We start from the raw sequence: 17,132 nt of genomic DNA, 5'->3' as shown, positions 1-17,132 counted from the left end.
AAATCTTCAGACACTTGCAAGGTATGTCAATACATATTTCACAATTCATAAGTCAAAACTTGGAAATGAAAATAGTGTGTCTTTATTGATAGTCTGCCACAAATTATTGTATAAACGTAGAGTTAGCCAAAAATGTATCTGCTACGTGGGAAAATCCTGAACATTGCCAGCATATCTGCAAAAAGTGGATGCTTTCTTATAGTAGATAACAGATGTTGTTACCAGCTCTCACTATAGTGCCATATGCAATGGAAGTATTGTTTTACACAAACTGTACGAGGCTCACGAGAGTCACTGTCTCTTCATTATTGCAATCACGCAGAGATGTATATTTTAATGTTAAACCTTCACTGACTTCAGTGGGACTCCGTCTCTTAGGTGAGCTTGCACAGAATGTTTGCAGGACTGGAGTTCATGACTACAAAAGCAGTGATGAGCGGGATGAGAACAGACATACTACAATAGGAATTCCAACAATTCAATGCATCCATCTTACTGAGGGAAATCAGTATCTTTACATACTACTGAATGTTAAAAACAAACAAAGATGTTTAAGCACAAAGTATATATTTATACCAAATAAAACAACTGAAAAAGTATTACATAAAGAAAAATAATGTAACAGAATGTACTTAAGTACCTAACTTACAGTCATGCTTGTATCTAAAAGTAACATTGGTAACTAATATATATAATTTTGACAAGGGTGCATTTAAGAGTTCTCTAACATACAACATTCTAAATGTGGAGAGTATTTTTTCCAGGATACAGAAAACAAATTATTTTACACAGGCACACCTGTTAATTTGTATAAAAAACATGCTTGTAAGTGAAAAGGTCACTCTAGTACTAATTTACCAGATGTGTGAAAGCTATGTAGTGTTAATCATGTTGAAATTGCCTCTTCTTCTTTTGCATTGGTGAGCGCCAACACTGAATGGTACAATATTTGATCCATATGGTTTACTGACACTGCAACCTGTTCCCAGGCAGTAGCCCTGCCCAGGTGTTGAACAGCACAGTACTGTACAGCCCCATCTGTCTGCATATAGTGTATTTATAACTAAAAGCTATTACAATTATTACAATGATTTCTGTTTCAATATATACATCAGTATAAAATACTACCCAAAACACTTTTGCATTTCAAACAATTTTAACCACTTCATCAAACAAGGCAATTGCAGAATTAAAAAAAAAAAATTCCAAATTAACTTTTGATTGCCAACAGTACAGCATCTCTATGGTATGTTTCCTAATAAATGAGAGAACGGAAATGTATTAAAATCAATTAAAATAAGTATCACAAAACATAATTAATGTTAGAACAGTTCAAGGATTCCCAGTTTGTCAGTATCTATCCTAAGCAGTGCTACCCAAATACAGTATAAGCCATTTAGTGTTTCTACAATGAGAAGAAAACATTCAAATATTAAAGCTGTGACAAACACACAAAAGCAAGGAAAGAAAATCTGGTCTGTACTCATCCCTGTTGTAGCAAGGTACAGCATGTCAGGAGTTTGCACTCAGTGCATTGTATGTGCTATTATACCTGGATACAACTGTGGAAGACAACTGAAATGGAATCAACTCTGAATTTCCTTGCTGTTGTGGTTTTATGTCAGACCATTCAAGTTATAACAACTTAGTGTCTTTTTTTCCTGAAGGGAAGAAGAGAGAAGTCGATAATGAAATTGTAAAAATGCTACTAAAATCCCTATCTTGGACACAATATACTGTTTTAGGAGCTACTGTGTCATTGCACAATAAAAGTGGCCTATTAATCACTGAATTATTGGTGTAGCAGAATATTGTCATTGTGGATGTGTTTTAAAAATTGGTACTTTAAAACCTGGCTCTATCCCGTAACAAGCCACAAACAATTCTGTGTAATTCAAACACTAATATCCTTACATAAAGTAGTAAGTGTACATTTACAGTGGCTAATTTCAAATCTCTGCCTCTGCTGCTTCAGTTTTTAAAATGAGACTTGGTTCAGTTTTCATTCTTTACATTATCCTAAACCAGAACTATTTCTGAAGCATAAAAATATCCAAATGATAATAATACAGGGTTTTTTCGTTTTGTTTTGCTGATTCGTTCCTAAGTTGAATAACCAACCAATGTCTTTTAAAAAAAACACAAAACAAAAAAACCCCCAAAAAATCTCTCCCCAGGAGAATTCCCTGCTAGCTGAGATTTTTTTCAAAACCAAGTTTCACGCTTACAGTATCATTATAGTCATGTTATACACCCTTTGAAATAAAGGCTCACGTTGAGAATGGTGACAGGCCCTTAATTACAGAGGTGTTACCTGGTGACACTATTTTTCATCAGAAAAAAACAAAAGCCCCACAAAACTTCATAGCTTATACTCAAAGTTTGATTCATGCTCATTTTGTTCATTTAAAAATACTCTTTGGAAACTATGTCAACTCCTGCAGACAACTTAGTGATACATCTTTTCCTGTTAAAATAAAGATAATTCATATTCACCTCTACCCCATGCTAAGCTCTACTACTAATATACACTTCATTACCTGCTCATGTCACCATCTAACACATATCTTTACATTCTTCTACATATAGTGTCCAGGGCTTATTTTTCACCAAACAGAATTTGATAACTTACACGTAGGAGTTGTTCTGGAGGTTTTTTTTTTTTTTTGGTGTTCTAGCCTTTTCATTGCAACTTAGAGTGATATTAATAGTTCAGACTTTTTCCATGTTAACTTGAAAGAAACTTTTCATGAAGTTTTTTTCCATTAAGGATTTTAAAATCTAAACTAGCTTAGATATCAAAACTGAAAATCAGAAGAGAGATTAAATGCATCTGTCATTTTAAAATGGTTTCTGCTACTTTAAAATGCATTCAAAAATTGTACATACGACACTTAGGATTCTAACTTTTACATTGCTGCAATCAGATTCTAATTCAAATTCTTGCAAATAAACATGAAAAATAAGCCACTGGTCATGAATTCTAATGATTACATTCAAAGCTAGCCTTTAAAAACATAAAAAAGTTACAGGCAAAACATACTGGTTTATGTACTCACTAGCTTATCAGGCTACAATGCATGTTTTAAGTATAAAAAAGCAGACAATTCAGATTTAAATAAGACTATGTGAAATCAGAAAAAAACCCTTAGATTTCACTCTTTAAAAAAAAAAGAACACCTATAATTACTTCCCATCCTACAGCTATAGTTAAACCAACTAACAAAAATAATCAAACTATTTTTGACAAACAAAAGTTAGGCTAGAATATGTGGCAACAATCAAAGTTCATATATGCTTCTATGTAAAATGACTCATGATTTACTCTAACATAAAATATGAACAAGAGCACTTTGTGACTAATAAAAGAGCTACTAGTAGAAACACTTAATGCCAAACAGTCTTCAGCCCTCCTTTAAGTCATATCTCCAAATCAGTATTGACTTCTTTTGACCAGATACATCATTTTTGGCTTGTCACCCCAGTATGTCATGTTTTACCACTTGCCACAGGCAGCAGAAGACAACTAGCTGAGCAAACTACAAGCAGTGACATGCAGAAATTAACTCTCATAATATCTGAGTACTTAGATAAAACGATATGCAAGAGCACACTAGGACAAAAGGAATGGCATTCGTCATCCAAATAGGCTCATCATCCCTCCCCACCCCCCTTGAACAGTAGTTGCAACAGCAATAGAAAAAGATCAAGAAGATGTCTGTTCTCCAGAGTCAACTGTGGAAAAAAGTCAGCAATATATAACAGCAGCGATGGACAAGGAAGAGCAAAACGAAAGAATCTTGTTGAATATTTGTTCATCTACTTTTTCTGAACACAAGCCAAAGTGTGCCACCCTGGCTTGTTCTGAGCTTCAGATACAGATGTCCTAATCTCCTTAGATCCTTCACAGATTTAGAATTCAGTCTCCCTGAGGCCCCTATAACCAAGTAAGAAAACTCTCTTTATCTAGCTTTGTGGCTGCCAAGACAGATTCCATGTCATTAAGGATGTCAGAGCTCAAAGCCTCTTGCAGACTTGGCATCAGTTCTTCTCCTTCTATATTCATCCCATCTCCTTCCAGTGTCCCAAGGTCCACATTTGTCCCTGGAATGGCTTCAAGGTAGTCTGGGAAACGGTTCTGATGGGATGGGATGTTACTTTGGCTGATACTGTCACCTAGTTATAACACAAAGCAAGATGGATATTAAATATACTGGAAGTACCGAACACACAGTTTATCAGGATAACTGGTTTAAAGGTTAATCCTGTATGTCTTGCATCACACAAGCAAAATGATTTATAGAAATACATCACAAAAACAAAAGACAACTTGACTGCGTGCAGGTGTATAAAGAACATGCCTTGTTTCAATCTTTCCACCTACTGACCCAAATCTCTACAGATCTTTGATGTCATTTAGCATGTTTTAATTTGTACACTTAAAGGAAAAAGTCAAATATTGTTTTAGAGATTAGTATTAGCAATATTTGGTGTAGTAGCAACACTGGATGAGGTACTACACTTAGCTCTGAACAAACAGTATTACTTAAAAAAGCAAACGGACACTCAAATTCCATATAACAAGAGGAGTGATATGTTGAGCATATGGTGAGCCATCCCCCATCCTCCCAACAGAGCCGATTATGTTTTTCACAAATCTAACCATAATATTTGTGCTACAGAAATAGAAGGTGGTAGAAAAACAATGTGAAAAGTATCACAGTGTCTCAGAGTTGCTTTTTTTCATTGGGAATGGACACAGTATATTTGGAAAACATGCACTAAGGATGTACACAAACACAGACCTGTATCCATCTCATCAACACTGTTCAGGAAGTCATCGGGGGTTCTGGGTACACTGTAACTGCTCATGCTAAGTCCACTATCTGTGCTTTCATCTCTGGAGTGGTATGTTCCGCTGTAACAGAAGAAAGAGAGCAAAAAAAATGAGGATACAGTAACGAAGAAATTAAAATAAATGCTTTTTTTTTTAACTAATTCAAGGGCTATGAAAACCATCACTGTCACAAGAAATGCTCTATTCTAATCAAAACCTGAAGCCTTTGTCTGTGAGAGACACCTGGGATTTATTTTATGCAGCCCTTAAAACCGCATTATTTAGATTCAATTTAACTTGATGAGAGCATACTTAAGCAGCTTTTAAAAACTGCCTACCTGTGTTCTGCATAGCGTTAAACTTTTCACACTCACCCGCAGCTAAAAACTACTGGAAGGATATCAGAGAGAGTCCCTAATGATTATAAAAATAATAATGGCGTACCCTTTCACACTTCTAGAAGAATTAAAAAAAAAAAAAATCTAGCTACTAATGTCCCCATGTTTTATCAACCACTGAAGTGTATTTTTAGGTCCCTGCTGTTATAAATAGGAGCTATAGCTGGAACTCCTTTAGTGATTCAATTGCTTCCCACTGTTGCATTACTACTAGTTCAGTCACACGTCATGGCAAGAGAGCGCCCTAATATAAATCAAATACTGGTACAGAAGCCATCCTGTAAACAAACCCTGGTTTAGAACGATCTCGTTGACAGAACAGTTAACAAAAAAGTGATGGCATGGGGCCTGACATGCATTTGCTATCTTACCGCTACTGGAGCGAACAAGCTCAAGAAAGCTGCAGTGGGAAATACGGGCTGGGATGGGGGAAGTAGGCCAGTCTCTTGAGTTTACATAGCAAAGTTTTCGTAGCAGCAGGGCTGCAGGGATGGCCTCTGTGAGAAGACACCAAGAGCTGACCCCATGTCAGACACAGGTGGTCCCAGCTGGCTCTAAAATGGTCCCGCTGCTGCCCAAAGCTCAGCCCATCAGTGACAGTGGCAGTACCCTTGTCATAATGTATTTAAGAAAGGGTAAAAAAACACTGTGCAGCAGCTGGGAGAAAGGACTGAGAAAATGTGAGACAAACAGCCCTGCAAACGTCAAGGTCAGTGCAGAAGGAGGGGGAGGAGGTGCTCCAGGCGCCAGAGCAGTGATTCTCCTGCTGCCCATGGAGAAGATCATGGTGGTGCAGGTTGTTTCCCTGCAGCCCATGGAGGACCGTGGTGAAGCAGAGAGCCACCCTGCAGCCTGTGGAGCACCCCGTGCGGCAGGTAGACATGCCCTGAGGCAAGCTGCGGTCCATGGAGAGCCCAAGCAGGAGCAGGTTTCTGGCAAGAACTGTGGCCGGCATAAGCAGCTGTAGAAATCCACCATTACTTCCCTCCCCTTGCATCTCCTAACAGCCAAGCCTCACAAAATACTTTCAAAATTTGTATTTCTTCAGGTTGTGGTAGCATTCACTGAGAATCTTTACTGATTTTCCAGCTTGAATACTAAGTAATATCAGCCTGCCTTACTGTTAAAATTAGCATTTGAAGACATACTGATCCTTCTCATAACGTGCTCATGAAATACACAACTTATGCCTTTTTGTCAAGTATGAAGGACCAAACAGATGATGGTTAAACAGCTAGACAACATCAGATGCAAGCAGAATGCCATCAGCCACGAATATATATATATATATATATATATATATATTAGATTTCACAAAGACACCTTTGCATACAAGAAAGAAACTCAACATTTCTTTATAGTTAAATCATAAATATTTCTTGGCGTTTAGATTGATTTAAAAATAGTATCACCACACATTTGATAACAATCCTAATAATTAAGCTATTTAAAACTTCTGTGGAAAAAAAAATGCTGGTTTACTTTGTGGGACAAAATACTAAAAACAGAACTGAGACTATGCTGAACTATGCCACTCTGGTTGAGAAGGCTTTTTGGCTGGTGCTCTCACACTCGGAATGTTCAGCCTGTCTCTTCAAATCACTCCTTAACACACATTTCCATTTTCTACAACAAGGATAGTTCATTTAGTACTCACAGCACCCAAAATTACTGCATGCAGCTAAACTGCATTACCCAAAATAGAGTGGATGCTTCTTCAACTAATACTTCTTAAAGTATGTGTATACAAAAACAGAAATCCCAGTTTAGAAGTTAAACAGAGAATTACCATCACTACCAATATAAATCCAATAGACAAAAACATATACAAAATGACAGATCAAAAGGTGAAATAGTCTAATAAATTCTGCACTGCTGGATGTCCCATTCAAAAAACAAAACATACCACTAATGACAGTAAGTACTGAAGACAGCAGGTACAAGATTGATTATGTAAATGAAAACACTACTGTACATTTTCTCAAATTGCTCCAATGTAGCAATTATTTTCTGAGATTTTTTGGATGTTCTGATTATGTAGGCAGTGGAAAATTTCCAGCTACCTGAACTCTGGATAGCCAACTTTGGTACCTCCTACCTAAAGACAGGAGGACTGCCTCACCAGGAACTTTATATATACCCTATAAAGATAGGAAGAAGCATTTCTCTAAGTCTGAACTTTAACATAAGGGACATCAAGGAGATCTTTAGGGCAAAACTATTGGACTACTGTATCTAATTCAGAGATAGCAATGCATATTCACAAAAGTCCTTTTTAAAAATCCCCTTCCCTTACCCAACCCATATGCCAGAATTAAGTGTGGTGATGTACCTAAAATTACTTAGAAGGGGACAATGCTCAGACCAAAATGCAAATTAAGATACTCTGAGCTCAGGTCAGGTACAGACTTCCAGTATTTTATGTGAGGTTAAGGGCTACAAAAAACCCTCCCCATTAAACATATTTGCAACTAGGCAAGTAGTATCTTTTTGCATTTTACAGTACATAGTCCTTGGCAATTATCAATCTGCCAAAACCAATCAATTTGCCCTTTCTAGCTTTTTTTCCTCTTTCTAATTAATAGAAAAGATCCATCATTTTGTATTTCATGTGTGTAGACTCACAATGAATAAACTGCAACAGTCCACTGCCATGGCCATTTGAAACCTGAAGACGCATTTCTTTCACATCAGAAAACAGGTTTCAAAGATGTGACAATTCTACATAATTTCAGAATAAATTTCCAAATATACCTGGGCTCAACGTATGATGGCAACAGCCTCCCAAAAATTCAAGCTAGTATCATCAAGGCCATCATCTGCCTATAGAGGTTTCTCATTGGAGAGCAGGTCAGTTTTAAGATTCTTTGTCCTTTTTATTCCTTGGGACAGGCCAGCACAGTTAAGGCTCACATCAGAACCCAGGATGAATTCAGTGGAGGACAATCCTTCCCTCTAACAAAAAATGAAGTTTTTTAATAGGATCTGTGTAGAAGGTAAGTCTTCCTGAAAGGCTTACCAAAAACTTGAAAATACTGCTTACTTCCTTATGAGTTTCATAACAAAACACCACTACTTTCTTCTCCATGTGCAAGGCCTTTTTTTTTTTTTTTTTTTCCTAAACTTGTTTTTCTCCAATATATACAAAGCACTGTGTACCTTGAGATAGAAGGTTTTTACCTGCTTTCACAGTAGCACACACACATCACTAGCACGGACAATACTTCATGCAGTAGGAGAAAAAGCTTAAGAGCAAGATACTTTTTATGTTTTACATAACCTAAACTATATGCATGACAACAGATTCCACTGGCAAGATGGAGGTTATGTTCTTGCATGATCTCCACTGAACTTTACCAATTTTAAGAATTAGAGTGAGGACAGAGTATATGAAATGACGGATAAGTCTTCTGGAAAAGGCAGAAAATGAAACAAACAAGCTAAGGTGATGTAACATCATTTAACTGGAAAAGTTACATACAGTGACACTACCTCTTCAGGGATGAAGAACTTAAGCGTGTGTATTAACAACTTTAAGTTATTTAAAAGAATATGGGATGAGATTTATAGTTGCAGCAAAGGTTTGCAAGGATTTGAACATTTGAACAAGGAAGTTTTCAGTATCTAAAATTACAACAGGTATTTAAACTTGCCCTATTCCAAATTCATGCCAGTTCTAACATGATGTGGATTTCTTACCTGATGAGTAGGTTTGAAACTGTATTAGTAGCAAAAGCCATAGAAGTTAAGACTTAAATTGAAAGAATCGAGATAAAATTTTATGGAGTTTTCCATGAGTATAATAACGTACCATTAAAGAGAAGGACAAGCATGTTGTTATACTTCATAAGCACTTACAATAAGCATCTTAAAGTTAGGCTAATATTACAAGGTAATGCAGGAACGTAGTGATGAACTCTGACAGAATACGTATTTTTTTCCTTTTTTACGGTAGGGGATACTGAATTGATATCAGTTCAGAATGCTGACAAAATATAGTACAATGGAGAACTGCAAAATTAACTACTCCAATTTCAGATCAACTACTTGATACTGCTGAAGTGTTTGTAGAGTTTTACTGCATTAATAAATGTCTTTGTGGCTTGGAGATTTGACTGTTTTACAATTTTCATCTTTTCTTTCCAGCATGCTAAGCAAAATATACAGCATTATCTTAAGTTGCAGCAGTTTCTCCCAAGTTGTAATCATTAGCACGAAGCATTTGCAAGATGCAATTAGAATAGTATTTCCACCAAAACAAACTCCAACTCAGAGGGGTTAAGGAAAGAGTTACATGAAAAAGACTAGTCTGTGCTGTAAAATTATAGATCTTTTAATTAAAAGACCCACTTCGAAATAATACAGCATTTAACATGAAACATGCCACTATTTGCAGATTTAACGTTAAGAGTAAAAATACTGCTAAATTAAATACCTGAAGTGGAGGGGAGGAGTGAACGGAGAAACCTTAAAATGAACCTCAAGGTGTAGTCCTAAAATGTGCCTCACAGTTCATTTGATCTCACAGCAAGCTATTCACAAATCCTTCTGAGTCAGTAATTTGAAATGACTGCTAGTCAACAGATTATGCAGAGGCAAACATGTTATGACTTTGAATAAAAAACTTTCCTACAAGTCTGAACAGACTACTTCCTCCCACAGGAGACAGCTTTTAATCCTCAACTTTTACTAGACTTGCCATTTAAGGAAAGATTCATTTACAGCTGTGGCTTTTGGCACAGACAGATGTTCAAAATAAACTATTACATGTACCAAACAGAATTCTAAATCAATTTTTTTCCCCTCTAGTAGCTACTCCTACAAACCTGTTGAGAAAAGGATCAGAACTATTTGTAGTCATTGTTCTTAGTTCCTGTGACATTCCAGGAGATGACACGGGATTTTGAGATCCACTGTCTTGTTCCATTGTTGGAAGCTGGCTACGGAGAGCCAATTCCTAGAACAGGGGGAGGGAGAGAAAGAAAGATCATGTTAGGCATCTGAGTGCACTTTTCAGATACATGAACACATGACATTACAGGTAATTGATGCTTATACTGTTTCCAGTTACAATGAAATGAAGTTTCTAAAGACAAAGTGAGAATTTTTACCAACTTCAATGATAATGCAAGTTCCACCAGTCAAGCCCAGTATTGGAGACTTCACTATAAATGTATTTATGGATATAAGTATCTGTATATTTACATAAATCTTTCCTAGTTCACTGCAATATCCTTTTGCTAAGCCTATTCTTAAGATCAGAAAGGAACTGTTAACACTGTCTGACCCCTATGATATGTCTGTATCTTTTTCCCCTTTATTTTAATTTCTGATTTAGTCCCTGGTTTCCTTTTTACCTTGCTTGTTTCATTTAGCAAAATTTAAAGCCTTTACCTACAAGTTCCCATTTACTCCTCATGTTTGAGGCATACATTTTGAAATTTCTGATTGACCAAATCAATGATTTGTCCCACATGTAAATCTTAAAAGCTCTTCCAATCCCTAACAACTTCTTAGTAATTGGACTTCTGAAGTTACAAACCTAGATTACATAGATATTTTACGCATCTGACTGCACCAGCTTGGATCAATCCATCCATAAAGCTTATAATTACTAGTTAATGAAAATAAGTTTTAACATAAAATACACAAATTTAAAGGTGGGTGGATATAAGCAGAATCTTATGTAATTTCCTGTGTCCTCTCTCTCCCTTTTTAAACAGGTAATCCATGAGTTACGCATGTGAAAAATACAATAATTTTCTTCAAGCAACCCTCCTAAAACATCATTAATGGTTCACCAAGCCTGTGCTTTCTTCATGTAGAGACTGCTAAATACATCTATTGACTATCTTGTTACCATTATTAGTAGTATGTGATTTCCAGGCTGTGTCTGGGAAGCTAATCTCAGGCAAAAGCAATCTTGTCAGCATTGACAATACTCAGTATTTCTCACCTGTAAAATGAGAGGTCTTCATCCATTCTCAATTATTAGCCTAAGGATTACTGTAGACTTCTAAGATACAACATAATCTTTCTCCAATTCTTCTTCAAAGTGATTTCTTTTCAAAAAATCCCAAGGTTATTTTCCAGCAGATTGTGCCAAATGTTGAATGCTTCCCTACCACCTGTTTTTTCCTTTTCTAATCTACATATGCTTCACTCCCATTCCTGTGGACTATTACTCTACACAACACGTTCCTTTAATACCAGTTTTCATGTCTTATACTACAAGGTTATCTCACTCCTGTTGATCAGACCTTTGCAGAAAGTGTACAAACATGCCACTGGTTTTTGTGTTTATCACACCCAATTGCCTACTCCAAGTAAATCCACTTCTCTGCTCACTATCACTTACTTGGCCACTGCTCTAATAAATCGTAATAATACTACTCCCCATTTACAGATCACAGGATGGTAGGCACCTTTGAATCATTTCTATAGGCTGCTTATCCATATGATTATCATTTGCTTATGTAATAAAACAAGTGCAAAGACTATATAATGAGGTCGTACTTCATAGCTAAGTTTACAAACTTTTATCAGCCACATCAGCCTTGATACAAGGTGGCTGATATACAGGTGGACTCAATCCATTTAAGGGGAAAAAATAAAAGAAGAAAAGAAAAAATAAAAAAAAGTTTTTGTTCCTGGAACGCTTCCCAAATGGTGATCTGGAGAAGGTAGAAAGTCTTAAGAGCAGCCATCCCAGACATGGCTCAAGAACTGCTCGCTCACCTCATAATCTTTATGCCCCTCCTCTGGAGACCAGAATTCCTCCAAATGTCACCTGCGACTTCCCTTCTCTGAGAAACTGCCTTCATGTGATGTAGCTACTTTTAACTGATTCTATCTTGCTATTAGTCCAATGAAAAAGGAGGAAGGGAAAATAAAAAAAATAAATAAAAAAAAATAAAATAACTTCTATTTTGCACCACTGCTTCTAGAAACTTTTACCTGGAATACAGCACATCTTTCTTCTCCACCCTGACAGCAGAGCTGTCCATCAGTGAGCGCTCTGCTCTTACATACCTACAACTAGCTGGCCACAGCAAGAATGCTCTGTCTTTTTCCCTTCCTTCTTGCTCTGATCTGTGCATTGCATTTTTATTTCCTTGGGCTACAGTCCCTGACTAGGCTGAAGAAAAGGGGCCAGAAGTGCCAGCAGCTTGAGGAAGAAGCTTAATCACACATCAGCGCCCCAAAGAGTGATGACAAAATAAAACCAACACGGAGTCCTTTCTGTATATAACGCACTGAAGTGACATTGTATGTCATTGTGTGGTAGGCCTGGTCTTTCCAATCAGCAATGACTCCTGATGCAATAGTTAAAAAAACAAGAGAAAGAGACACGAGATATCCATACAGGTTCCCCTTTTCAAGAGTTACTGAAACCAGGAAAGAAAAAACCCCACAAATTTCTCTTCTGTGCCTTAAGAAAAAAAGTCAGTACAAACAAATAAGCAATTTGGAAAAATGAGGAAGTTACCTTCTTTATTTTCTAAATCCTTACAGGGTAGCAGAGATTGATGTTTCATCAATATATGAACTTAAATAGTATGGTAAACAAATGTAGTTCAGATACTAGCTAGCCAAAAAAGAAAAAAAATCACATTTCACTGAAGGCGCAATGAAGAGAGATGTTAAATCTGGAGAGAGAACAGTATTTTGCCTCTTCTTTGGCACGTACAATGTAGTGAAGTAAGCCTTTTTAATATTACTACTTAATAGTGCTACTTTTATCCTTGTTTTAATAACAACATTGCTGAAAGTACAAAACGACAACTATTTTTAACTATTTGTAAGTAGCATTACCACTACTTATTCAGGAGGCAGACCTACAGCACTTCCCCCCTCAAAAGAATTTTATTCCATTACTCATTCAAGTAATAAATTTATGTCCATTTGGGAGTCTAAAAGAGAAAGGGTTTACCAAAAAAGACAAGCTACTGAGAAACAAATAGAGCAATTTTTAAACATTCTGTGAGATAAGCTAAGTTTTTACAAGCCCTAAAGAGTGTATTACGACTATTTTTCATTAAAAATGCATGTAACAGAAGCTAAAGTTGTATTGCTTGGAGAATGGTCTTTTCATTTCTTCTTCCTTACAAAATTGATTTTCAAGAAAAAAAGTTATGCGTTTCCTGCACTTAAAAAAAAATGTATGGGACTGTACAAGCCTTTCCCAGCTCCAAACAGAGCAATCTGAACTCTAGGCTTTTAGTTCATGCTTTAAAATTTATCTTTTATTAGAAGTATTTAAAGTCTGGAGGAAAAATAAAACCATGACAAACTCCTGGCTTAGATTTCTATAACTTGATCTCATCCTACTTTTATAAGTATGTCAAACTTACTAAGTACCTCTGGGAAAATAAAAGCTTAGCATTCCTATTGTTAACACAAAAGCTGAATTTTGGTTATTACCTAAAGACCAAAATGATCTGTCATCTCCTTAAGCAAAGTAATTTTAAAAATAAGGTCAGCATTGTGTTAATTTATCTGGCTGGCCTTATTCTTTTTTTTTCCCCCCATAATTACATACAGATTAAGTTTTACATGAAGTTCCAGGTCATTCACACCATGATCAAATTAACTTTATGAAGTTACTCTTTTCAGAGCATTTTTATATTTATCTTCACGGTGTTTTTGAGGAAAGGCAAAAGACTCCCTTGTGCAACTCGTATCATGTTCTTACTGTATTAAACATATAATATGTCACTCAACTTGAACTGGTATATTCTTATAATAGGGGATTTTTTGGTAAATTTACTTTACAAGGGCCAGTTGTAACATTTCTACCCCAAATACTGTTCAACTGTCAAATTTTTATCTGCAAGCTTTACTAGAATGGGAGAGAACTGCTAAGGGAAAGAAAAGAGCACAACACCTATAGGCAGACTTACAGCAACAGTATTTCTTCAGACTAAAGTATTCAAGTTCTTGTTTGAGGCCACAAAGTTACAGCTATGTACAAAAGAAACAAGGAAAACACATGGACAGATGAAGACAAATGAATTCAGCAATGAGGAGTTATGCAATTAGTGAAGAGTAAGGGGGAAACATAAATCATTCAGTGTTGCAATCATGAAAACCAGCAAAATTAATTTAAGAGGTGATACCGCTAGAGTAATAATTAATTGTATTGTATACACTTGGTGACGAACTCAATGCTACGCAGAGAATTGCAAGTACAGATAAGGCAGCATAAATTGGAATACACATTTGTAAATTAAGTCTGGCTTCTTGCCTGGTTTTGCAGTCCTTTGCTGTGCCACTGCTTCACCCTCCCCTTGATATCTATCTGCCCGTGGCTCCTGCTGCGCCTGCCCAGCCGAGGTGTCTCAGAGCACCAGTAGGGCAGGGATGTGTCAGCAGGAGCCAGCAATCACGAAAGCCATGCAGACCTGGATGGCCTCCCTCCACCAATTTTTGTTTGCTTCTAGCAAAAGCTGTTACTCATGGCCATCTCGTACTCAGGTCAACATGACTCATATCTTCTGCTGACCAATTGCTTTAGAAGTACTTCTATGATTTAAGTTTTGCAACTGCAATCAGCACTGGTGACTCCAGGAAATCCACTGCAGTGAGCTGCAAATACTATTCAGACACAAAATGTGTCCTGAAGCAACTAGGGACATAAAAACCAGACAGAGACAACAAACGCAGTTCTGATTTACTCTGCAGACTTTTAGACAGGGTATTTCATAGACTCACACAATAGTATTTATCTATAAAGATCTACATTCACAAGCAAGCAGTAAAACTACTTTGTTGATCTGTAAAGCTTAGGTGCTGCAAGTGGAATCAGAGCTTCTGAATTTTTACATTACTCATATAAGACTATCTAGTATCTTTCCTACTGTGTAACTTTGTAGCTACCAATGCTCAACATTCCCCGCTTAAACCAACAGAGTATGAAACAAACTACAGCCACACTAATAAAGTTTCACTTACACCTATGGTTTTCAATGAGGAATGAAGCTATACTATTGCAGAAACCACTTGGTTCCCAAGACAGCTGAACAACAGCAGTGTTGCTTTTGCAGGAAAACTAGCTGAATTCCACATTTTGTATATTTTGATGGCAGCCAACACGCCCTTCCCCCTCAAACCCTCAAAGCTACACAGGATTCCCTTTCCATAATGCTTGCATTTTCTAGGCAGTATTTAAAGTAGTACCTTAGTGTACTGCTCATCATAAATACCAAAGACTTAAATAATAATTCGGCCAGGGAAGATCTCAATAATTTCTACAGGACATCTGACTCCATGCTGAAATTTCCAATGCTTTGACAAAATTTTCTGTTTTATCTAATAGCGTTTAGAAGAAGCAGAGTTTGTTAACCAGGACAGAGGAAGATATGTGCCTTGATCTCTTAATCACTATGGGTCATAATTCGGGGGCAATTCCAAAGTGACTTTATACTGGTGATTACAGATAGCCTTTGACTGCGTATTCTTACCCCTCCCTTCAGCTGGAACTAGCATTTCTATGGCCATACACTAAGACAGGTCAGAAAACCAACCTAGCTGAAAAATAATTTTTCTGATAGATCATGTGTCTGATCTGTCTTGTGGTGTAGCCATACCAGTGCTTCAGCTACTAGATTATGAAAAAATGACATTAGATACATCATGTTCTGCCTTGTTATTAAGGCAATCTCTGGCAGACGACTCCTTTTTTTAAGACTCGTGTCTTAAACCTCCTGCAGTTTAGTGTGCCGGAGCACGTCTACCAGACCTCTCAGTCAGAAGTCATTTTATGAAGAAGCAAATATTTTGCTTAAAAAATACCATACAACGCCCCAGCTGCAGCCTTCAGCTCCAGCTTAGGAAGCCTCTCGACAGCTGGTTAAGTCTTCTCCTGAATTAATTTCTAAAGTCATGGCACTGCATAATGTGCTGCCTTACATGTAAGGCTCATGGTGCTCTCTTAAAAAGGTCTGTGCAACTGATGCAGAGTAAATCACAGGTACCTGACAGATTATCTTAACTGACCTTTAGCAATCTAAAATACAAGCACTTTCCTACAAACAGATGCCTATATAGAGGCAATATGCTAAGATTTGTTATTACATGCTGAATTTGCTGCCACAGACTAAAGAAGTCTGTTCATTAATTGCAAAGATTTTTGAAGGTAGTCCAGTGAATAACAAGTTTGTTACCTAATGAAGTAAAATATTCCTGCTAATAACATATCAACAGTTCAATGACACGCATACAAAATGAAGTAAAATATTCTAGCTAACAATAACAAGCCAACAGTTCAATGAAAACTGAGAGAAATGTATACAAAATTGATTTCTGCCTACTTGGAACATTCAAGTTACAGTACCGTACATAGTGCTCAGCTCCCTTATCTGCATGACAGCTCTCCAGTAGTATTTTGTTATTGATTTTGGACAGTAAGAAATCAGTAACGGTTTCTGTTCATTGTGCAAGGAAACATCTAACAGAAAACTTAAAACCATGAGGGACAAAGCAAAACTTAGTACTAGTACAGAGAGCTATCAAGTGAGTAAAACAACGAAAGGAGGGATAGAATATCTACTTCCACTAAAATGAGAAGTTTCAGGTACTATTTGTGACAATTGATTAAAAAAAGTTCAATTGGAAGCAAAAATTTCAAATGGGACAAAAACTTTGTTGGACAAAAATGGACAAAAACTGTCGCAGCTAGCCTTCCCCAAAACCTGGATCTCTTCATAACAGCTATTCAGAATAAGACATATCACAGGCCATTTTCTCTATCAAATATCAAGCAGTAAGGCAAATTAAAACCAAGGGACACAACAGAGCTATGAATTTGCTCAAGTGACTTGTTATTTTCTTCCTGCATCTTTTAAGTGTAATTTTCAAAAATGTTTCTGTATACCAGTGGTTGTATCTTCACTTGG

General features: G+C 36.7%; 1 protein-coding gene across 8 annotated transcripts in view; it reads right to left on the bottom strand.

Annotated features, from left to right (window-relative positions):
- Positions 1 to 59: 59 nt before the first annotated feature.
- YAP1 (Yes1 associated transcriptional regulator) overlaps positions 60 to 17,132 on the bottom strand; it is a 98,603-nt gene continuing 81,530 nt past the window's right edge. For all 8 annotated transcript variants that reach the window (XM_080376492.1, XM_080376494.1, XM_080376493.1 and 5 more), the window contains 3 exons: positions 10,062 to 10,192; positions 4,806 to 4,918; positions 60 to 4,176 (listed from right to left, as the gene is read on the bottom strand). In XM_080376492.1, the coding sequence (XP_080232618.1) occupies positions 3,938 to 4,176; positions 4,806 to 4,918; positions 10,062 to 10,192 (483 nt within the window). In that variant the 3' untranslated portion in view covers positions 60 to 3,937. The remainder of the gene's footprint in view (positions 4,177 to 4,805; positions 4,919 to 10,061; positions 10,193 to 17,132) is intronic.

Source organism: Falco punctatus (genome assembly GCF_963210335.1).
Source record: "Falco punctatus genome assembly, chromosome: 2".
NCBI lineage: Eukaryota > Metazoa > Chordata > Aves > Falconiformes > Falconidae > Falco > Falco punctatus.
This window is presented reverse-complemented; position numbering and strand designations above follow the sequence as displayed.